The sequence below is a fragment of the Juglans regia genome, chromosome 7, assembly GCF_001411555.2.
Source record: "Juglans regia cultivar Chandler chromosome 7, Walnut 2.0, whole genome shotgun sequence".
Taxonomy (NCBI): Eukaryota; Viridiplantae; Streptophyta; class Magnoliopsida; order Fagales; family Juglandaceae; genus Juglans; species Juglans regia.
The window spans coordinates 1,151,011-1,175,728 of NC_049907.1; the positions used below are offsets into that span (position 1 = coordinate 1,151,011).

Consider the following 24,718-nt stretch of genomic DNA (forward strand, 5'->3'; position numbering starts at 1 on the left):
AGAGAGGTCAAAGAGACAGAGGTTGATGAGAGAGAGAGAGGTCGAAGGTGATGGGTTTGACCCAAAAAAAAAAAAGGATCAGGTGTGGGGTGTGGGAGTCAATAGTGGCTGATATATATTAAAACTCAATGAAAAATAACACATTTAATTTAGCTCACTAATTTCCATGTAAAGTTTGTCGTGATCTTTTTAGTTTTCCGGCCTACATGTGTTTTGGTATCTTTTTGGTAGTCTCAACTCTATGTATGCTATTTTAATTATACATAATATTTTGTATTTATTTAAGGTTATAGCTATCTTTACACATCTCGTGAATTGATTAATTGTAATGTAAAAGAAAGAAACATGTCTCAAAATAGTGAGCTATATATCCATATGCAGTGATGTGGAGCAGGAGAAGTGCACTGAAACCACTTGCTCTTTATTCCCAGAAATCAGAATCTTGTCGTTCTAATTTAACTTTATTGTTTCAAGTCTTGGAGAGTGGGAAAAAAAAAAAAGGGTTTCCCCCACGTAGTAGGGTACGTGATGAAGGCAGCTGTGATAATGAAGCTTCATTATGATAAAATAGTTGTGGTGTTGGATTGATGAGTCAGATCGTGGAAATTAGAGTTGTCATATCAATTGGTATCATATTGTGCCAAAAATAGTAGGAAGAAAAGTGAAGAGTAACAAACACTGCTGATATTTTGAGTTTATGTGATCAATTGTTCGAGCTTTAATAGTTGCATGTAGAGAGAGAGAGAGAGAGAGAGCTCTTTGTTCCTCCTAGGTTAAGACTTGGAGTAAAACTATATTTATAAGTGGTACATACACCTCTTTTAGTCTACAATCACTTGAAAATTGTGAGCTTGAGTTCCAATACTTTTATTTTTATCGTTACTCGCGTAGATCCATTACAAGAAAACTGTTTATTTGTGGTTAGTTATTTCTTACGAAAATGCTTATTTTATCGTAAATAATTATTATCGTTGTAAATAATCTGTCACAAATACTAATGCTCGCTTTTCTTGTTAATATTTTTTGGACAATGTTTAAATGATTAATAAATACTATAGGATCTACTTCATATGTTTATCTATCTCGCATGAGGCTTTTGAGTTCATGTAAGAACTTGAATTAATATTGATTGCTTGTTGAGATTTAATCTTTTTGTTTGTAGAAGGAGAGAGTCCTCATTATACACAATTCTCTCTTTCACATTCAACAAACTTCTTTCTTTCATACCTAGCGATCCAATAGTGCCAGTTGTAGACATCTTTAAACAATTGGCTATAAAAGGGAAAAGTGGAAAATAATAATTAGGTAATGCTCAGCATTCAATATATATATATATATATATATATATATATGTAGAAATAACGAAGCAACATAGCCATTTAGCTTTTTGAGACAAAAGGCAATGCATGGTTTGCAGTTCCATTGGTGAATATATGCATATCGAGTCACAGTCATATCGGGCTATGTCAAATTAGAAAAATGATACTTATGAGTATACAAGTGCTACACAATCATTTTAAAAAAATAAATAAATATGGAATCCGCATGAAAAGAAAATTAATTTTTTAATAGTAGACTCTATTCTTTTTCAAAGTGACTGCACGACGCTTGCATACTTTATGACTATATGTAGTATTACTCATCAAATTAAGATAAAGCAATGCATGCAATTTGTTCACATAGATCCAAGCAAGCCAAGCCACAATTATGGATGGCAACCCAAGTGCTGATTCGATTGGAGGAAGGAAATATGCCTCTCAGCTTGGCATTTTGCTATGACCACGCACTCATGCAAACCTAACCAATTACTAAGATTTCTGCCCCCCTGCCCCCAAGAAGAAGAAGAAAAAAACAGTTCCTTGTGGTTTCAATGTTCGTACCCAAGAATCCCCCCCAAGCAAAACTTTGGTTGGCTTATTCTGATATATTCTTGAGGTACTACTATTTGGTGGAATGTCATATTATTGAGAATATGAGGAGCTTTGTTCATGAGGTCAATTTCATGAAAACGACCTAACTCTATCCTTGGCATCCTTGTCCTTTTTTGGATCTGGTTCCCACAGAGACAGACAATCAGGTCCCTCAAGAAAATTTATCCTCTATTTGGTGTTCCAAAAACCTTTCAAAACTAGATTATCAGTATTTTTTATTTTATTTTTCATTATTGCAAGACTATCAGCAAAACAAGTAGGAGAATATTGTACCATCTCATCCAATCTCACTTATAATGTCCCTGAACATGTTTCACTTTTAATTTGTACAAGTTTCAAATAGACAAGCTCCATATAAATCTTTGTAAAAAAATAAACTATATTTAAAAAGTGTAAAAAAAAATTATTCTTTATTAGTAAAACCCACTTTTTTACAAAATATTTATATAAAGCTTGTATATTTGAAACTTTCAGCTAACATTACTCTTCTCAGGCAGCTAAAAGTACATCACATGGAGCTCTTTGAAGTGAAAAACGCCAAAGAAAAAAAAAAAAAAAAGTACCAAAACAATAAAAGAAATCTGTACCATCTCATCTAATTTCTCTGTATGAACATATTACACTTTTCCAGGCAGCTTATGTACATCAAAGGAACGATTTTAGGAGTGAGAAACGTCAAATTCTCGTTTCATTCCACATTAAGAGTCGTGAAAAGGGGCTAATCCTAACGTTTTGAAAAATGAAACGCTTTATCAATAAAACATGGGAAGTGTCCAAGTACAGACGGGTGGCTGAAAACAACTAGGAGCATGCTTGCCTCCCCTTTCTCTCAACTTCATGATTCTGATTGAAAGAGAAGAAGCACATCACCATGGAAGACCCATATTTTGTCGCAACGTCTGAAATGAAGGGAGACAGGACATTGGAGAGGGAAAAGTAAGTGCGGGACAGAGTGCCTGGCGGGGTTCTAACACCTGCATGTGCTTAAGAATAATAGCACTTTAGTGTACATTAGCACCAACTCTTAACCCATTCTGAGCCCCGTTCCTCCGTATCAGACTACATTTTACCAATAGTTACTTCTCCATCTCATACCTTGAACCAGGAAGCCGATCCTATTCATATTCATCCCCAAAGAATAGTTACCCACCTAATTTAAGTAAGAATACAGGCATAAGAAATTCTGCCCACGCTGCAAGATAATCTCTGTTTAGATCCAAAGCCATGCCATTATGACCAACCTGCATGCATCTTTCTTTTTTCTCATTTTGAAGCAATGTACATGAATTCAGGAATCTTTTCGTTCTATACACAGGTTTGATTCAGCAATGGTTAAGCACCAATACAAATATTTTGTAAGAAATGTGAAATAGTAGTTTATTAACACCATCCATGACTTGGAAGTGGCATTCAAGTGAGGGTAATTGACATGCACGAGCAAACCAAAGAAAGTCAGATACCTAAAATTTCATATGCTCATCACAACAATAGAAGTGTTTCCCCAAAAACAAAACTACATTTGGCATGTGAACCATTTCTTTCCACCAGTTCAACGACATTGCATTAAATTCCTGGTTCTAACTAGGGCTCAATAATTTAATTCCAAAACCTTCCACTGCAGCTGAATATCCAACCTAAAATTTACCAATAAAGTCAAACGAATAGCAGCCAATGATAGAATTTGCAATAATATATCACGAAACTTGTATGAGTTCATACTCCTAGCCAAGGACTTGTGAACCCCCGGGATTAGTCAGGACGTTTTTCTTGGACACCCGGTACCAATAAAAAAAAAAGAATCTTCTACAAGTTCATAATAAAAAGCAGGAGCCCTTTGTCCAAAGAGCAGGACCGTTTTGGAACCCATCTAATTGAAAACGCCCTTAAAGTACTCCCAATACTCTCTATGAAGATAAGAATGGCGTTCTAATGCCATAAGATATAGCACCGGTGTGCAGAACCAACAGTCTATTCAAGTACCTACAACACAGGAAAATATAAGAGCATTGATCAGCAGAAGGAATCCATATAATTCCAGTTACAAGCAAGCATCTTCACTAGTACCTTCACTAGTAATTCCCGAAGTAGTACTAGTACCTACACGCAAGCATCTTCACTAGTACCTAGATGTAACTAGGCTTCATGAGCTGTTTGTATACTTCTGGTATACTCTGTTACTATCGTTATTTCAATAAAATTTACTTTTACCTATAACAAAAAAAAAAAAAAAAAAGCACTGCTCCTCTACCAGTAAAAAGTTTAAGTTATCAAGGAAGCTAGGATTATAGTTAGTTACGATTGAATTCAAATACCACAGCTATTCATTTTGTACACAAGGTTGAAATCGTATTCCTAATTCTAAAGATTTGAGCCCAAATATCTGAATAAGAAGATTTCTAAGATATTTAGGAAAATGAATATGATCAATCATTTTGGGGTGCCTAGGGCAACCAGGGTCAACATTATCAACTCCATCTCATTCAATTCGTTAAACCACTTCCCACCTATTTAGTTCCTACCAAGAAAAAAAAAAAATCCCTCTCGTCAGGCTCAACTTTAAATTTTTTTTTTTTTTTTTTTTTTGTGATAGGTTACACTGCTTTTTTATAAAAAAAATAAATAAATAAAAAACGAAAGAAGAAGAAAGACATGTCCAAAGGCTGGTTGGGGGACCATTTTATGGGAAAGAGAAGCAAATACTCCCCATAAAAGATAAAAGAAACCTTTGATTCCATACAAAAGGGAGAATCGATCTGTGCCTCGTAACTAAGCCAGTCTATGAAATCGCTAGTTAGCTTCATAAGGCTACTCTTTGAGGCATTCTTACAAAACAATCATATTTCAATGGCCAGACAGACAGACAAGGAAGAGAATAGAAGAAGAAACGTGGCTTCAGATGTTATGAGATGAGAGCCATCATGACTTAAAAAAAAATTAAAACAAAAGAGCAAATAAAAACTGAATAAGGGGGTTCTCACTTCCAATATCTTGAGGGAGACACCAATTTTCACTTATAGAAGTTTATAGACTTTTAAAACCAAGCCGACCAATAGCTCCTGGCAAACTGTCCCTAATAACCAATTGTACCATCAGGCTTGTTCTATTATATGTTCATATATCTACGAATGGTAGCTAATTACACAGAGCCCCATCTCTATTGTTGATAAAATAATAAATAAAAATCCCACATTTCTGGCATCAGAATTACTAATAGAAGACATGAAAAAAAGAATTGCATTTCCTGCAAAATAAAGTAGATCATTCAGCTAATGCAACCGAACAATTCCCCCATGCCACTCAGTAATCTCAAAAACGGGGCTAAGGATTTTCTTCATTGCATGTAAAATAAACCTGACATTACAACAGCCACAAATTGAGTAAGCCCACCGAAGCCAACTCTTACACTAACAAGTCTAAAAGAGACACTTTTAAACAATACCTAACCCGGCAAATCTTAATTATACTTCTCAATGATAATTCATTCTTGCAGAAGATACCAACATTTTGTAGAATAAATTGGTAAATAAATGACCATGTTTATCCGAAATTGTAATCCATCGTTATAATCCTAATAAAAATACAATTCGTTGCACATACATGCATATATGTATGTATAATACCAAAAAGACTCACAACGAAAAGGGAAAATGAGCGAGCGACCCTGGAAATTACGAACCCTGAGACAACTCGCAGAAAGCGCGTGCCTGTATGGAAATGTGTGAAGTGAGACGAGCGACGGCGAGAGCGCTGTGCAGCGGCACCAGCGATTGAATGCACCCCACCTCTCCCGCCATGGTCCTTCCGATTCACAACAAGGTAAGAACATAATCGATTTTTTCTTTTTGGGTTTCAATTAAAAAAGACAAGCCGTGAGCAGAGAGTGGGAGACCCACCTGGCAGTGGAGAAGACTGGGCGGCGGTGGGGCCGAGGTGGAACCGGAGGCCGGAGGAGGCCGGGTAGGGATGATGCAGAGGATGATGAGCGTCGGATTGGGGAGGAACTGCCGGTAGAGAGCAGAGATCTCGAAAGGGATCCGGAGCGCCAAGCCATTGTTTTCGACTCCGAGACCCGAGTTGAGTGAATCCTCCAGCAGCAAGGGCTTAAACTTAAAGGGATGGGATTCTTAAACCCTAGAGTAGTCTAGATTCAGGGCCCAGCTGCACAAAGCCCAGCCCAATATCTCTCTTGGATTGTGGAAAGCCCATCTTATTATGGTTGAGATATAGGTCCAAATAACGGCAACGTATAGGTTGGGCAGCTCATCTTCTTATTTTTAGGTACTATTTAGATAACGAGTTGAGATGAGATAAATTGAGATAAAAATTAAAAATTAAAAAAATTAATTTTTAATATTATTAATTTTTAAAATTTTTAAAATTAAATTATTTATTATATTTTATATAAGAATTTTAAAAAATTATAATAATAAAATGAGATAAAATATTTCTAATATCCAAACGGATGAGGTCAAAAAATATTAGAAAGTGCCGTGATAATTGCTGGGAGTAAGTTATTATCCAGATTTTAATAATTTTTTAAAAAAATTAATAAATGATATCATGTAAACATCTCCGTCATCTCGTTACATAAATAAAAAAAAAAAAAAAAAAATTTATAAGTAATAATATCTCTTGAATTTGATTCATTTGAATGTTTAATATAACAATTATTAAAAAAAAAATTCTTATTTATCATTTTATATTTTACATCTTATAAAAAATATTCTGACATCTTATAAAAAAATATTTTCACATTCTATAAAAAAAAACTATAAAAATGGAGTGGAAGAATAAACTGTAGCTGATGCGGCATTTATCTCAACCAAAACCAAGCACTTCTCTTCACAATCTAGAGTCATAAAACACGAATCGCCAGCGCCAAATGTTCGGAAAACCTTCAAGATAAGAAAAACCCGGTAACACAATCATGTCTTCAACCCCACTTTTCACCACCCCACGGCCACCACCACCACTGTCCACTACCACTACTCATCAATCCCCAACAGTAGACAGACTCGCTTTCCTTGTCGACAAGTCTAAATCCATCAACCGCCTTCTCCAAGTCCACGCCGTCCTCCTCCGCCATGGCCTCCATCATCACCCCGTCTTGAACTTCAAGCTTCAGCGTGCTTACTCCTCTATTGGTCGCCTCGACTATTCTCTAGCCCTTTTCCAACGTACCCATAACCGGAATGTGTTCTTCTGGACAGCCATTGTTCATGGCCACGCACAACGTGGTCTGCACGACCAAGCACTCTTCTACTACGCACAAATGCTGATTCATGATGTCGAACCCAATTGCTTCACCTTCTCTTCGCTCTTGAAATCCTGCCCGATTGAACCTGGAAAGGCCCTTCATTCCCAAACGATCAGACTCGGGTTTGATTCGGATTCGTATGTTAGGACGGGCCTCGTTGATGTTTATGCTAGAGGGGGGGATCTGGTGTCCGCGCAACAGCTATTTGATACTATGCCTGAGAAGAGTTTGGTTTCTTTGACGGCAATGATTACATGTTATGCCAAGCACGGGGAGCTTGACAAGGCCCGAGTCTTGTTCGAAGACATGGAGGACAGGGATGTGGTTTGTTGGAATGCGATCATTGATGGGTATGCTCAGAATGGGATGCCAAATGAGGCTTTGTTATTGTTTAGACAGATGTTGGCAGCGAGAGTTAAGCCTAACGAAGTGACTGTACTGGCTGCACTCTCTGCTTGTGGGCAGCTTGGAGCTTTGGAGTCTGGTAGATGGCTTCATTCTTATATTGAGAATAATAGGATTGACATCAATGTTCATGTGGGTACCGCGTTGGTTGATATGTATAGCAAGTGTGGTAGTTTGGAGGATGGGCGTTTAGTTTTTGATAGGATCAAAGACAAGGATGTCGTGGCTTGGAACTCAATGATTGTAGGGTATGCAATGCATGGATTTAGCCGAGATGCTTTGCGGTTGTTTCATGAAATGTGTGCTGTTGGACGCCACCCTTCTGATATAACTTTCATTGGCATGTTGAGCGCTTGTAGCCATGCTGGTTTGATCAGCGAGGGATGGAGATTTTTCAATTCAATGAAAGATGAATATGGGATTGAACCTAAGATTGAGCACTACGGGTGTATGGTAAATCTTCTTGGCCGTGCTGGCCATTTAAAAGAAGCATATTTGCTTGTCAAAGGCATGAAGACTGAGCCGGATCCTGTCTTATGGGGCACTTTGCTAGGGGCTTGCAGGCTCCATGGTAACATTGCTTTGGGAGAGGAAATTGCAGAGTATCTGGTTGGCAAGAATCTTGCAAATTCAGGAACATATATTCTGCTTTCGAACATATATGCGGCCACCGGCAACTGGGAGGGGGTGGCAAGGGTGAGGACCTTGATGAAACTTAGTGGGGTCCAGAAGGAGCCTGGATGCAGCTCAATTGAACTGAATAATATGGTGCACGAGTTTCTTGCCGGAGATAGGAGACACCCAAAAAGCAAGGAAATCTACATGATGTTAGAGGAGATAAATAATTGGCTCAGAGCGCACGGTCACGCCCCACACACAGAAATAGTGTTACATGATCTTGGGGAGAGAGAAAAAGAGCAATCCCTTGAAGTTCACAGTGAGAAGCTAGCTATTGCTTTTGGGCTCATCAGTACTCAACCAGGAAGTACAATCAAGATTGTGAAGAACCTTCGGGTTTGTCTGGACTGTCATGCTGTGACCAAGTTGATTTCAAAAATCACCGGACGTAAGATTGTAATGAGGGATCGAAACCGATTTCACCACTTTGTGAACGGTTCGTGTTCTTGTGGTGATTACTGGTGAAGTGTAATATATCCATCTCAACAGCTCGTTTAGAAGACTATCTCTGCTTTATTCAAATGAGTTCTGCCATTTACAAGTATGCAGGACCTAAAACAACTGTAAAAATATTTAAAACAAGCATTTTATATTAGCCGATGCAATTGACTTCCACGTTAGTGATAATATTTTATGTGCCAATATAACTGGATTTTTTTATTTTATTTTATTTTTAAATTCAAAAATATAAAACAAAGCAAAACGGGCTAACAAACTTCATTCCAAACAACAATTATTGGGAATAAATTGTAAACTACAAATCATATCCAAATAATTATATACATGATCGGTTAGAATTCACTCCAAAAAAGTATAATAAGCCTAGTTGACAATTGACTAAACACAGCTTATCACATTAGTAATGCCTGATCTATGGTTAACGCATGCCTAACCAACCATTATGCATTTCACATGCCCATCTAGGTGTCATCTCTACCGTTAAAGACCAAATAAATTGTAAGTTATCAGTCATGAATAAGGGCTTTTGCAAACCAGGAGGCAGAAGTGAACAAGTTAATATTGTAAGACCTTACATTCTGAAATCCAAAACACAAACTATGTTATTGGCGAAACATGCAGCAATCTTGTCACCTTCCTTGTTCCAGCAAACTTCAAATACGCCCCCATTCCCAGTGTACGTTTTAACAATCTTGCCTTCCTTCAATGACCAGATGTGCATGGATCTATCAAGGGATCCACTGGCCAAATACTCGCCATTTGGGCTAAATGCAACGGAATATACAGGATCTCTGGATTTCCAATTTAAAGCATTAGTAAATTCAAAAGTATCTACGCAGTTATCATTACCTTCAAAAAATATCAACGACAGAGGAGAGGAGACTGGGTACCTGTGTCCATTCAAGCTGTGGAGAAGTTTCCCAAGTTCCACATCCCATAGCTTCACTGTTGAGTCAAATGATGCACTGTATAGAAACATAATCAACAGAATATATTAGATTATTAAAAAACTTTTTTTTTTTTTATCGGTAAATATGAATTTTATTGAAAAAGTTGAAGCCAAGTACACGGGAGTGATTAAACAACTAAAATAAATAAGTAAAAACATGAATGAATACTATAGTATATTTCGGTTTTCATATTTCTGTGTCTGGTACTTGGGCTTTGCCTACTTTTATGAATAAGACTTCTTGATTACCTTTAAAAAAAAACAAATTCTGTGTCTGTTGCAGGTCTGCATGTAATATCATGCACATTAAACAAATCTGAACATGGAAATATATTATCATTTACTCCAGAAGCAGTTTCCACAAACAATCGTCAGCAACAGCCAAAAAATGAGGGAGAAAGAAAAACAATGTCTGGTACAATGAGTTGAAGTCTACATTCTTAGAGTAAACCCAATAATCACCGAAGCTGGCAATGTGCAATTACAGACACAATGATGGCTTCAACTAACAACTCCCAGTGCACTTTACTCTTAGTTGTATCCTATAAAACTTCAGTTAAGATGTCAAATATCAACTTCTTTAACAATACAAGACGAGTCAAGAAATATAGAACTGATTTTTTTTTTTTTTTCGTGTCATTCCTATACTTATTGGATTTGATTTCGTCTGCAGTTCATAATCAACTGAGTTTAATTAACGAGAACATTTTACTAGAACAAGTGCAGAGTAATTTACTTTTTGACAACCAATAAAATCAGATAATCAACTAAACAGAAAAGCCGGAAGTACCAAATTGAAAATCTAGACCACCAACATGAATGCATAAAACTAAATTTGTTTTTTTTTTTTTATAAGTAACACATAAAACTAAAATTGTTAAAGCGGCAGCATGCATACCTTGCCAACACTAACTGCTGGTTGGGGTTGATCGTACCAGCTCCAGTGGGACTCCATCTGATAGTATATATCTCCTGCAAAAGCATTATTCAATGTTTCTATGAATAATCTATTAGAGCACAAGCATGTAAACTGGGATGTCCACAGGTACATTGACATTGAGGAAAACACAAAAACTAAGAGTACCTTAGAGTGCTCCCTTAAATCATGAACAAACTTGTCCTGCTTCATACTCCATACCTGCACATAATTATATATTAGCTGAAAACAGAGAACCCAATACAACAATATGTCTCAGTGCCCAGAAGCAAGATGAACCAACAAGAAAAAGGGTGAAAATGTACAGAACAGATTGGATGAACTGGAAGATGGCACATGCAAACATATATAAGTATAAATGTGCATGCATATGCACACCCACACTTGTCACACAGCCTCCTAAAAATGCTAAGTGCAAACATCTACGTCAGGACATAAGAGGCAAATCAATTTAATTGAGAAAGGGGTAGCATAAGAACCTTTGCTGTGATATCATCAGAGCAAGAGGCCAGCAATGAACCTGTTGGGTCCCATTTGACACAGTTAACTTCACCCTGAAATTGCACAACAGGTTAAGTAGCCACAAGGAATTGAAGAATGATATCATTTCACAAGTCAAAGCACATAGTTTGATCTATGCTTTCCAAACATTCACGAATCAAAGTCTGCAGATGTAGCTATGATGAACAAATTGTAGCAACTAATAACCATCATGTGCACTCAATGAGTTGCCCTTGTTTGCTACTTGAATAATCTGAGGGTCAGATTATAACTCTAGAGCAAACAGAAACATTGCTCAAGGTGGCGTTGGTAATTCCTAGAACAAAACCACATTAATTCCAAAGTTAGGCATGCATAAAAATAAAATTAGAGCAGCAGTCCAGACCTTGTTCTAAAAATCTAGGCTTCCCAAGCCACCCTCTTCCCCCACCTCCCAAATAACAATGATAATAATAAGATCAGGAGAGCAAATTAGACATGGTCTTAAAGGTCAGGTCTAAACTTGAATCTAACATACCTTAAAGCCCCAATGTGCAAGCCCCACTTAAAGGACAAGTGTGTGTGTAGGGAATAATATTGGTAAGATAATACCAAAACCTCTGCTGTTCGATTCTGTATCAGAAAAATGACAGTTACATGCAGATTCAAGGAAAAACCTGATGCCCAGCAAAAGTTTTGATAGGGAGGACTTCTCCAATCTTGCAAACATATATCATATTATCTGTAGAGCTTGTTGCAAATGAGATGTTGTTGCGCCAGTCAACATCAAGGGTAGGACCTAAAAAATACAAATTTAGAAGATTTATCCTAATCACAAGATGGACAGCTTTTTTATCACAATTTTTTTTTTTTTTTTTTTTTTGATAGGTTAGGGACTGACGGTTAGGATTGATTTGTTGGGGGGGGAGATCAATTATCACTAAATCAAATGGAGCACCTGTATGAAAGTCAAATTGTTGTTTGCATTCCTCTGCCTTTACATCCCATACAATTGCAGTTTTATCACAGCTACCAGTAAGAAGATAGTCACCCTTCTTGTTCCACTTTAGAGAGAATATGGGTCCTTTGTGTTTACTTAGAGTACTCTTTAATTCACCTGGACAAAGATAAAGACAATTATCAGTAAACTGAAGAAATTTGCACAAGCAATGAAGATAAGCATAAAATCCTGATTCCAACTTCCATGTAAATAAAACAAAGCACCACATGGAAGACATCAAACTAACGAAGAAATAAACTTCTATAAGATATTTTGCTTAGCCCATGTATATGGAGTCCCATGTTATGTATGTAGGTAGTAAATATGCATGTATGCATAGTTTCCTTCAAATGATAAAAAAGACCTTTGAAACAGACTACACATGCACACGATGTACCACAAAAGAGAAACTAAAATGCATCCTTTTAAAGTGAATAAAACTCCATGAATTCACAAGAATATCTCTCAAGACTATAAGATGAACTAAAGTTCCAATTGATCACAAAGGCAAATTCTCAAACCACATGGATCATAGCAGTGCCTCCAGATTAAATTTGGATTATAGAAATACCTCAGGATTCAATTTCCCTAAAGCCTGAAGCAGGGCAAGAAGCCAACTTTACATAGATCGATATACTTTTGTAATATGTGCATTATAACTCCTCAGACATCCTCAGGCATCCTTTTAAGTTACTGATCTTTTAACATAAGGTTGGTGACCAAAGCATGTTTAAAAATAGATAGCAGGCTAAATATAAATGACGAATTTCCAACAGTTTGGAAACATCAATACCAGCATGTGTCAAGCACATACAACTGTGTGCCAACAACATTGCCAACAGAAGCTGGCAAACAAGACTAAGGCAGACTAGCCTAATGAAATCTTGGGTAAAAACTATTTAAACTGTTTGCTTATCCATGGCATCATCACATGACATGGTGTATAAAAAAATATAAAGAGCTTTACTTCTCAGGTGACACGTCCACATAACTGTAAAGGGATATACACACACCTTCAATGATTGTATACACAAACAAGCAAAAACATCACATAAAATGAGAAGATGATACTATTTAACTTCATTTCTGGTCCACTGTGTCATATCTGCTCCACCCTAATTGCTGGAAAATGCAGATATTTATTTTACAAAAAAAACAAAAACAAAAACCAGTCTAAGACAGCTTACCAATTGTAGTCCAAATTCTCGCTTGCCCATCATACGAACCAGTTGCAAGTAGCGTCCCCTCTCCCTGAATAGGGGAAAGAAAAATCATCACAATTTTTGTCATGGAAAATGACCAAAAAAAAAGCATTGTAGGAAGGAAGCTTCATTACCATCAATATAGCATCTAGAAAAGTACCTTTCTTGCTTTACACGAAGTAGCAAAACACTACAGCTACAGATTAACAGTGAAAACCTGCTGCTTGTTCTATTGCTGTACTTTAATTCTATGTGTTTGTTTGTTTCTTATTCATAAAAAAAAAATGTGTTTGAGAATGGGCAAGGGGAGTATGAAGCCAGACTGTTCTATCAAATGTTATCTTCTCTTCCCGGAAACAAATTAGGAGGAATGAGACTCCGGTCAGAGTGTCTTTCTTTGTTTGGACAGGCACTCTTGTGAAGATCCTTATGATGATCTTAGAAAGAGACATTTTTTCTTATTCATAAAAAAAAAAAAAATGTGTTTGAGAATGGGCAAGGGGAGTATGAAGCCAGGTTTGATAGGAGTATGAAGCCAGACTGTTCTATCAAATGTTATCTTCTCTTCCCGGAAACAAATTAGGAGGAATAAGACTCCGGTCAGAGTGTCTTTCTTTGTTTGGACAGGCACTCTTGTGAAGATCCTTATGATGATCTTAGAAAGAGACATTTTGTGGTTGTAGAGGTGTTGTATATGCAAGAGGAGTGGAGAGACGATTGATCATCTCTTACTTCCCCTTGAGGGAGCTAGTGGTCTTTAAAAAAAATTTTGTTTCGGCTTGGTTGGGTTATGCCATGTAGAGAGGTGGATCTCCTAGTATGTTGTACAGAAAAGTTTGCTAGCACTAAAAGGAATATTTTATGGAAGCTGATTTTGTTGTGCTTAATGCGGTGCTGGTGCAGATAAAGGAGAGATTGGAACTTTGAGAATTGTGAGCAGACAGTTGCCAGAGTCAAGGATCTCTTCTTTAGAACCCAATACAAATAACCAGTTTCTAATTTCCAAGATATTCAACTTATAAAAAAAAAGAAATTTCAAGATATTCAGTTTCTTGTATCACTAGAACATCACTCCAAGGCATTGCTCTTGTATATGGCCCGTGTACTTGGGCTTTTGCCTATTCCTACAATCAAAAAAATCTTATTTATCGATCAAAAAATTTTTCAAGATATTCAGTTATATTGTTCTCATTTTCTGATTAGGTCCATATCTTGTATACTCCTCGTGTGCATCAATGCCACTTTGTTTTATAGGTAAATTGATACCACTTATGATTATCAATATCAATAAAATTTACACTTCAAAAAAAAAACTTTTTTTTTATAAGTAAAAAAAAACTTAATACAAAGATACATCCTCTTGATGCAGAGAATACCATTCCCACTCCACATTAATGTGGACTATCGAAGGTGTTGCAAAATATTAAATAGGAGAAAGACACCTCCCCCTCCATCTTTTTGGGTTTAGAAACAGGATCCTTTCCCCCCTCATTAGGATAATGAAACTCAACATTTGGCAATTGATAAATGCATAATTGCATCTACATCAATGAGGCAGGGACAGTGCCGACCCAGAAGAAAGAAAAAAAATAAAAGAAAACCAATCAACCATGAGATTTTTTTTTTTTTTCAAGAAAATAAAAACTCAAATACAAACATACATCCTCTAGATGCAAACGAGAATACCATTCCCACTCCACATTAATGTGGGCTATCTAACGTGTTGCAAAATATTAAATAGGAGAAAGACACCGCCCCCTCCATCTTTTTGGGTTTAGAAACAGGATCCTTTCCCCCCTCATTAGGATAATGAAACTGAACATTTGGCATATTGACAAATGGATAATTGCATCTACATCAGTGAGGCAGGGACAGTGCCGATCCCAGAAGAAAAAAAAAAAAAAAAAAAACCAATCAACCATGAGATTTCTTTTGTAGTTTCTTCAGTAGATGCTTTCTATGTACAAAGAGTTGATAAAAGATAAGATTCTTTTTATAAGTAAATTCCATTAAAAGTGCATACAGTAAGTATACAAGAGATATACAAGAGACGCCTATTCAGAAGGAGAAAAAGCTACTAGAAATTCATGAAAGTTAAGCCCATTGAAGTCTATAGAAGCTGTCCAAATTATACGAGTATCGAGAAAGAAAGTTTCGAGTTCCTCCAACATCCGTTCACGATTATCAAAATTTTTATCATTCACTTCCTCTAAATACACCACACACCATAGGAGTCAAGTAGGAACCATTATCTACACTGCTGCAGCTTGTCGGTACCCACCTAACGTTAAAGAGTAACAGAAGGCCATTGCTGCAAATTGTTTGATAATTATATACAAGTATTTGAAGCTTTTATCACCAAATCGCATCCATTTAACATTTAAAATAAAATCAGGCCAAACTAAGAATAGTCATTGTTAGGCTCTCATCTAGCATTAAAACCAATTCAAAACAAGAAGAAAACCTACATCACGCACCAAGTATTCAACTGAAGAATAAATGAAAACAATTCCAAACAACCAGTTTTCCAGGTACACGGCATGACAACTAATGATGGCACAAGTAAACTACAGCATTCAGATTTAGTAGGGAAATAAAAGCAGTGTAATGAATTTAAGGACAGGATAGGGTAATAAAACTCACATTCCAATCAAGCGTAGTGACATCTTTACTCTTCTCATTTGTTCTACCTTTAACATGTTTCAGAACCAGCACATTCGGAGGACCATTAGAGCCATGTCTCGAGCTACTATCGGCAATTGTCCATATACGAGCTGTTGAATCTCCAGATCTAGAGTTGTAAAAGATGTGTGATGAAAAAAATTGTTAAACTTCACAACCTTACCCAATTTTATAGTACCACAACAGAAAATTATCTAAGGGGATGTTTGGAAACAATTTCCATCTCATCCCATCTCCTTCCCAAACATCATTCAAACACAAACACTTTCAAACTAATCATTACAAATTTTCCAAAATTTCAAACAAAAAAAAAATTCAACTTTTTCAAATCTCAAAACAAAAATATTATTAAAAAAATGATATTTTAACAATATTTTAACTTTATAATATTTTTTATTCAACTTTTTCTCTCCTTTCCCAAACAATAAATACTTAACTCAAACTATCTCACTACTATTCACAAAATTCTTATTTCATCTCATTTCCCAAACATCCCCTAAACTTCTAGAAGAAAGAGCGACACAGGCATGATGTCTTAATAGCAAACATTAACATATCACTATATGTGATAATGCCTTCACCTGCATTTTATACTAATCAATTTCATCATTGATTCATTAGTTAAATGAGAAATGATATTTGCAGTCCTTGGACTGTATGACTGTATCTAGCATTTCTGGAGGGCACAGTTTGAGACACAACATAATTAGGCCTTGCAAAGGCAATCCTGACTCGCTTGGTGTTGTGTATATGGAGGAAAAGAAATGACTAAATTTTCAAAGAAATCGCAAAGAGCACCACAGACCTCAATACTTTCTTTGGTAATGCACCCTACCATTGGGTATCTGCTAACCAATGTACCTCTAGCTTTACTTTCAGAATTTCATTGCTCCCTCTTTTTCACACCAGGCGTATTCGTTAGATACCTCCCATGTATTTCAATTATGCCTCGTTCACTTTCATTGATCATAAATAGAACACATTATTTATCAAAAATAATTCTGTAGTAATATAAATTTCTCGAGAAACTGAAATTATCAGTCAAGAAATTCTTAGAAAGCACTAAATGTAAATAAATTTACTGTAAATAATCAGCTTCCCTTTGAAATGCTTTTGCTTCTCTAGTAAGTTCATAATCGATGTTGAATTGTTTGAAACAAATGGTAAATTGTGCAAAAGAACTAACACGCAGAATATGGAATGAAGCAATAACAAAGAAGCAATATTTTTTTTTTTTTTTGAAGACCGGGGAACCACCCCATGGCAGAGCCCTAACGACTCACCCATTGAACCTAAACACTCAGGGAGACTAGCACAGCAACCCACTGCCATGGCCTCCCACTTAAATCGCAATTTGATCCCAGGGGGAATCGAACCTGTGACATGGGGCTCATGCAATATGAAACCTATAAAACAAGTTGACATGACAGATGCAGCCAAAAGAAAATACAAGAGAGGTTTCAACCATAAGACCAAGATACACAGTGAACCATTGCCAAAAAAAAAAAAATTGCAATTCAAAACATACTAACCCTGATGCAAGAAGAGAACCTGTTGGACTCCATGCACAAGCACAGACCTGGAGGAAGAAAGGAAATCATGCACGTCATCACAGGCAGGAAAAATAATTGGGAGATGAAAGCAACACAATGCAAAAATAATGGAGACATGCTCAAACCTCTGAAGTATGACCTTCCAAAATTGTCACATCAGAACTATGAATTTCACATGCCTGAGAAGTCGAGGTTGTCGAAATATCCATTGGTTTTGGTCCTTGTGAACACATCCAAAGAATTTCATACTTCATGGATGATATAAAAGCTAAAATAAAGAGATGACCAAAAAAACAATGGAACAAATACAATGAAAAAGTATACTTACCTCCTAATACTTTATTATCTTCAAGTTTTACTTCAACTTTATCTTCTTGATCCGTGACCATTTCTCTATTAGTTTGTTCCTCGTGCTGTTTTTCTCTATCCTTGTCCTTGTCTGACCTCTCTTTATCCTTTTCGAGTTCTTTCTCCCTTTCATGTCTTTCTTTATCTCTTATTCTTCCACGTTCTCCTTCGTGTTCCCTACCAAGATCTTTATCTTTATCTTTATCTTTATCTTTTTCCTTCTGTAGACTTTTCCTTTTTTCTTTTATGATTTGCCGCAATTCATAGACATCCTTAGTGATAAGATCCAAAGGTTGTAAGAACGAAAAATCTTCATCCATGTCTGTGTCATTCTGACAAGATTAAAACGAACATCTATCAATTTGAATTCTGAGATAAGCAGCAGTGGAAAATACAGATAGGGTCATGTTGGAAGATCGACTATGCCTACTGTATTAATAAGTTTTTACTTATCAAACAAATGGTGGAAGATAGAGACAAGGCAAAAGAACTAAGCATGCTAACATTACTCAAGTTTGCTTCCATCTCCAAGTACTGAAGTCCTTTTTGTACAAATGTAATAAGAGCACCAGGGGGAACCAAATTTCCATCAATAGGGCACTTGTTGATACTTGCCTCATATCCTAAAGCAAATGCTGAATGTGTGAATCCTGCAAGATTTGGACAAGGAGAAGTTGATATTTGCATCATTTTCTGTTGTTTTGACTGAAAAGAAGGATCACAAAAACATAGGAAAAAATAATTATTTAAGGTTTGAATTTTCTCCCACCATAACGTCTCATCTGACTGTCCTAATAAACCTAGGTGGACAATTGGATATATAAGGATTACGAAGTAATTTCTCTGAATAGAGTCTGCAAACCCTAGGTGTACGATTTTTAAGCAACATGAAAAATTATTCCGAAACTTGGATGTTTCTATTCCCTAATAAGCCCTAAAGAGGTTCCATCGGCAAATAACAAAAACCTAGAACAAAAATTCCAAATGCTATTCGTGAATAAAAACAGCTTCGTAAAGAAACCCTAGGAAATTAATCTCCAAAAATTAAAGTCCCAAATGGTAATAGAAACAACGCTGCTCAACAAGGCAATGGAAAATGAGACTGCCCATTGATGTAGGAGCTCCCAAAGGACATTGGGAGGACCGTCTACATCAGCAGGCATAAGACGTACAAATATTAATATTTTGACCACTTATCAAGGAAAAAAGAACACAAAAAATCAAAAGAAGGTAGAACTCTGAAAAGCTGTGAAGTTACCTGATTCTTGAAGATAACGAAACACAAGGTAGTTCAATTCGACGGATGTAATGGAGGTCATGGTCGAGTCGCCGGGTTCACAGGCTTCGGTGACTGTTTATAAAGATTTAAACAACCATGTGGGGGCGAGAAAGAGAGAGAGGAAGGGGAATTTACGAGGCCGCAGGGGTAAGGTGGTGGCTTCTTGTTTGCGGAGTCGTCGGAGTTTCTGGAACTCGTGAAGGTTCTCTCTTTTTTTTTACCCGAAAAATAAGATGTTGTCGGTCGCTCGTGAGAAACTCATGACTAGGTTATTTATTACAAAAAAATATTGGTATAAGCCGGAAGTCGCCGTACACTCAATACAATGAGTGAAAAAAAATATATATATATATATATATATATATTTGTGAGGTGTGCTGCGGCTTCTGATTGATACGCAGCAAACCTTCATTTACTATAGACTACAATGGATCACGGCCCTCACTTCGCGGTTCCACGCACAAAACCCCAGGGACCGTTAAGTGGCATAAAAAACTTAAAAATGGGAGAAATTTTATTTGCAATAATCTCTGTTTGGAAATTGTATGTACAGATTTTTTATTAAATAAAAAAAATATATTTTTTTAGGAGGAATATTTTTATAATTTTAAAAAATTTTAAAGATAAAATTACTTAGATTTACATTGTAATTCTCAAATAGAGGCTGTATATAGTATTTTTCTAAAAAGAGTTCAAATTTCAAACAAATGTGATGAGAAATATATAAATTTAAACTAATAAAGATGATGTTTATATATATATATATTATTTTTTTTTATGTCGAGAACCTCTATGAGGCAGGGTCTTTCAGATCCATCCTTACAGAATAAATCATGGTCCTGTGCACCACATCCTCAAAAGTTTTCTTGCAATAAACTGGTTAAATCGTTAACTTTTCATCAAGGGATGTGACTCCTAGAGATTGTTTGCACCTAAGAGAATTTGAACATTAGACCTGGGGGAGTAAGATGGTGTTTATATATAAAGAATGATGTTGTTGAGACATTTGAAATTTACTGTTCAAATAGTTCTCTTAACATGGCACCACCACATAGTGTCACGTGATTTATTAAAAATAAAAAAACACAAAATTATTTTCAAACTAAGAAGGCATTTGAAAATACAAAAAGATGAATATTGAAACTCTAAGTTTTCTCTATCCCTTTTGTATTTGTCTTTTTAATAAATTACATGACATCACAAGGTGTGCCATGATGTCAAGAGAGTCACCTGAGCAGTAAGTTTCAGATAGCCAAATAAAATTATTCTTATATAAATATTGTGTATTCAGATAACTTCTCTATCTTTCTCTTGGGAGGAGAAATGTTTTTTCCCTCATGATTGAAGGGGACAATTTGCCTTGAGGCAAGTTCCTTTGTGTGAAAGTTGAAATTTATATTACAAAGCCTTGGGTGGGGGTTGAATGTTAAGGTCTTGTTCGATTATGTAGATGAGATGAGATAAGAAATAAGTGAATAATAGTGAGATTATTTGTAAATAATACAACAAAGGCTTTGGTGGAGTTAGAATGTTAAGGCATCGTTTGGTTAAACATATAAGATGACATGAGAAATATGTGAATAATAGTTAAATGATTTGAAACTTTGAGTTAAGATTTTTATGAGATTTTGGGAAATGAGTGAGAAAAAATTGAATAAAACAAATTATAAAGTTAACAGAGGGTTAAAATATAATTTTTTTTTAAAATTTAAAAAAATAGTTGGAACCATCAATAATTAGTTTGAGATGAATTGATGTGATATTGACATCCAAACATAGCCTAAGGCCTTGTTTGGTTTTACAAACCTTTCAAACAAACTCATCACATCTCATATCTTATCTCATCTCAACATCTAAATACTATTTAAATACAAATATTTTTTAATTTCAAATGTTTAACTTTTTCATCTAATCATTACCTAATTATTACTACTTTCTCAAATTTCTAAACAAAACATAAAAAATAATTCAATTTTTACAAATTCTAAAATAAGTATAATATTATAAAATTATATTCTAATAATATTTTTACTCAAATATCATAACTCAAATAATTTCAGTACTATTCACAAATCATTTCATTATTATTCATAAATTTCTCATTTCATCTTATTCCTCAAGCATTCCCTTAAGTCTCGTTTGGTCACACATATGAGATGAGATGAGAAATTTGTAAATAATAATAAAATATTTTTTTAATAGTTGTGAAATAGTTTGAGTTACATTTTTATGAGATTTTGGTAAAGGAGAGATAAAATTTCGAATAAAAAAATTATAAAGTTAAAATAGGGTTAAAATATAATTTTTTTAATATAATTTTTATTTTAAGATTTGAAAATTTTAAATTATTTTTTATATTTTATTTTGAAGTTTAGGAAAGTTGTAATGATTAGGTAATGATTAAATGAAAAAATAGAAAATTTGAAATTAAAAAATATTTTTGTGTTGAGATAAGATGAGACATGATGGATGGTTTAAAAGATTTGTGAAACCAGGTGAGCAAGATCTTGTGATTTATAATGGAGAGAAAAAAATATAGTTTGATACTAGAAGTTAATTAAGGCTTCATTTGGTTACCAAACATCTCTCAATTCATCTCAACTCATCATTACAACTTTTTCAAATTTCAATACAAAATATAATAAACAATTCAACTTTTTTAAATCTCAAAATAATAATAATATTAAAAAATAATATTCTAACAATATTTTATTATCTCAACTCAACTCAATTCAACTCAACTCAACTCACTTCAACATCCAAACATAACCTAAGTCTTACTTGGGGCTGTGAACAGAATGTTTGGGCATATGTGAATAAATTTAAAATCTCGTAGTGCTAGGAAATTTAGATCACTGGTTGTGGAGGAATATGAACACAAAATGACTGGTCTCAGAGAGTATTATATGAAACCTAGAGGTCCAGAAAATGTAAAGTATAATGTTAATAAAATAGACTTTCCAAGTATTACGGTTGTGCATCATTGATTGTGTTGAGGGAAAAATGTGTTAATTGACATATTCTTGTGAAAACCTATGTAAAGTTGAGTTGTAACAAGTGTTGATGCATTGGTACATGAAAAATATTGAAGTGTGCTCAACATGGCTCGACTGGCGCTCGAATGGCGCTCGAGCGGAACCTTCCAGAGAGGTTCGCTCGATGGGCGCTCGACTCAGCGCTCGAGCGGAACCCAGACAGAGTGGTTCGCTCGAGGTGAGCTTGACGTGGCGCTCGAGCTGAACCCATCCAGAGTGGTTCGCTCGAGGTGAGCTTGACGTGGCGCTCGAGCAGAACTCATCCAGAGTGGTTCGCTCGATGTGCGCTCGACGTGGCGCTCGAGCGGAACCCATCCAGAGTGATTCGCTCGATGTGTGCTCGTTGTTGCGCGCGAGCAGAACTCATCCAGAGATCTCGACCTTCGCTCGACACCTCGCTCGAGCGGTTTCAGAAGATAACGTGCGCTCGACCTTCGCTCGACACCTCGCTCGAGCCAATGTTCAAAGACAACCTAAAATTCATGTTTTGGGCGCCGTGACTTGCTGGGACTATAAATAGAACAGATCATTTCTGTTCTGTGGTGTGGAAAAACAGAGCAAAACCTTAAGTGTTTCAAGAGCCAAAGAGAGAAACCTATTCCTCACCTTGTGAATCTCTTTTGGACAAACACAAATCCACCACACCACTATCAAGATCAAATCTCATTCAAAGTCCATTGAAGTGGACGTTTTGTTGGCCGGAAGGTTTCCGGAGCTGCTGTTGATGCAGAGATCGAGAGGTTCTCGTGGAAAGCTATAGAAGGTCGGAGTTCCGACACTACATGCGTGTAGAGAACGAGTGGGTCACTCGTGATGTTGCAAGCCAAGTTTAGGAACTACAAAGGTTTTGTGAGTGTCTCTAAATTGGTTGTAATGAACTTTTTCTATAGTGGATTTTAGGTGGTGGCTTACACCCGGAGTGGTTTTAGAATTTGAAGACGTTCTTCAAATGAGTTTCCACTTCGTGACCAAATCCTTGTGTTGATTATTTGCATGATTTGTGTCATCTTTTATTTGCTTCTTGCCATTAAATTTTATTAGTCCACATAATTTGAACTGCACCTATTCACCACCCCTCTAGGTGTTGTATGGGATAAAACTACTGCTTTTTCAATTGGTATCAGAGCGGGTTCACTCCGCTAGGATTCAGTTCCTGAGTGTGTTCCTGATATAGTGGTTTAAATGGATAAGTCTCAATCTCTCACATCACCACCATATTTTGATGGAAACAACTATGCTTATTGGAAAGTCTGAATGAAAGCGTTTCTAAAGTCTGTGGATGAACGAGTGTGGGTTTCCATAACAAAAGGATGGAGAGAACCAGTTGTTATCATTGAGGGAGTTCAAACTCCCAAAAGTGTGGATAATTACTCTAGGGATGAAATAAGTGAGTGTGGTTGGAATAACAAAGGCTTGAATGCGATTTTCATGGCTATGTCCCAGGAGGAGTTCAAGCGAATCTCCATGTGTGAAAATTGTAAATAAGCTTGGGACATTCTTGAGGTTACCCATGAAGGTACCAATGCTGTTAAGAATTCTAAGCTTCAAATGCTGACCACAAGTTTTGAAGAACTTAGAATGAAAGATGATGAAACTTTTGATGCCTTCTATGCCAAACTCAATCATGTTGTCAATTCTAGTTTTAATTTAGGGGACAAAATCCCTGAGAATAGAATTGTGAGAAAAATTCTCAGATCTCTTCCTGAGAGATTCCGTCCCAAAGTCACTGCCATTGAAGAGAGCAAAGATTTGGACAATATGAGAATTGAAGAGCTGGTGGGCTCTCTACAAACCTATGAGCATACTCTTCCTGTGGATAAGAAAAATAAGTCCATAGCTCTCAACACTATCAATGAGTCATCTGATGAGTCGTCCGATGAGTTGGCTATGAGTGACAAAGAAGTAGCCTTTTATGCTAAAAAATTCAGGAATATGTTTGTATCTAGAAATAGAAGGAATTGGGGAGATAAGAAGAAAATGTTTGAGAGAGTTAATGGAAATTCCAGTTCAGGAAACAAGGAAATGAGCTCTAAGAAATATACTAGAGCCACCAAAGACAGGGTACAATCTGATATTCAGTGTCATGAATGTCATGGTTTTGGGCACATTCGCTTTGAGTGTGCAAATGGGTGCGTCTTTGAGTGATAATGATTCTGAGACAAGTGACTCTTCTAAGAGTCCCTCTCCAAAGAAAAATCGCAACTACATGACATTCACTTCTTCTGTTGGTGGCCAAAGTCACAGAAGTGAATCAACGTCTGAAAATGAGAGTGTATCCGGAAGTGAATCCGGGGATGATGATGAGTTGGAGGAAATCTATGAGAAGTTGTACAAAGAATGTGTAAAATTGAGGAAACTCAATAAAGCACATATTGAGAATATAGATATTTGCAAAAGAGAAAATGAGGATCTCCAAGGTAAATTGAATGAAGCCAGTTGTCTAACCGATCAGTTGCAAAAGAGGAATGTGTCACTCAAGGATAAAATGAAAATGCAGGGAAGTGAGTTGATTTTGTTAAACGA

The 24,718-nt window shown here is 36.1% G+C and overlaps 2 protein-coding genes across 4 annotated transcripts; one reads left to right on the forward strand and one right to left on the reverse strand.

Annotated features, from left to right (window-relative positions):
• The first annotated feature begins 6,726 nt into the window (after positions 1-6,726).
• LOC109013886 (pentatricopeptide repeat-containing protein ELI1, chloroplastic) lies at positions 6,727-8,898 on the forward strand. Its single transcript, XM_018996126.2, has one exon. The coding sequence runs from the start codon at positions 6,859-6,861 to the stop codon at positions 8,734-8,736; it is 1,878 nt and encodes a 625-aa protein (XP_018851671.1). The 5' UTR covers positions 6,727-6,858; the 3' UTR covers positions 8,737-8,898.
• Positions 8,899-8,987: 89 nt separating this feature from the next.
• On the reverse strand, positions 8,988-19,409 carry LOC109013887 (WD40 repeat-containing protein HOS15-like). 3 transcript variants are annotated; one of them, XM_018996128.2, is made up of 14 exons: positions 19,140-19,409; positions 18,386-18,531; positions 17,862-18,213; positions 17,659-17,753; positions 17,513-17,559; positions 15,942-16,089; positions 13,284-13,347; positions 12,055-12,213; positions 11,774-11,895; positions 11,096-11,170; positions 10,764-10,817; positions 10,578-10,651; positions 9,621-9,695; positions 8,988-9,521 (listed from the first exon to the last, which is right to left on the reverse strand). In XM_018996128.2, the coding sequence occupies exons 1-14, from the start codon at positions 19,198-19,200 to the stop codon at positions 9,302-9,304; spliced, it is 1,692 nt and encodes a 563-aa protein (XP_018851673.2). In that variant the 5' UTR covers positions 19,201-19,409; the 3' UTR covers positions 8,988-9,301. The 3 variants fall into 3 exon arrangements, with proteins under 3 accessions (XP_018851673.2, XP_018851672.2, XP_018851676.2); XM_018996127.2 differs by having other exon boundaries at positions 17,659-18,213; positions 19,140-19,401; XM_018996131.2 differs by lacking the exon at positions 19,140-19,409 and having other exon boundaries at positions 18,391-18,502.
• Positions 19,410-24,718: the final 5,309 nt, after the last annotated feature.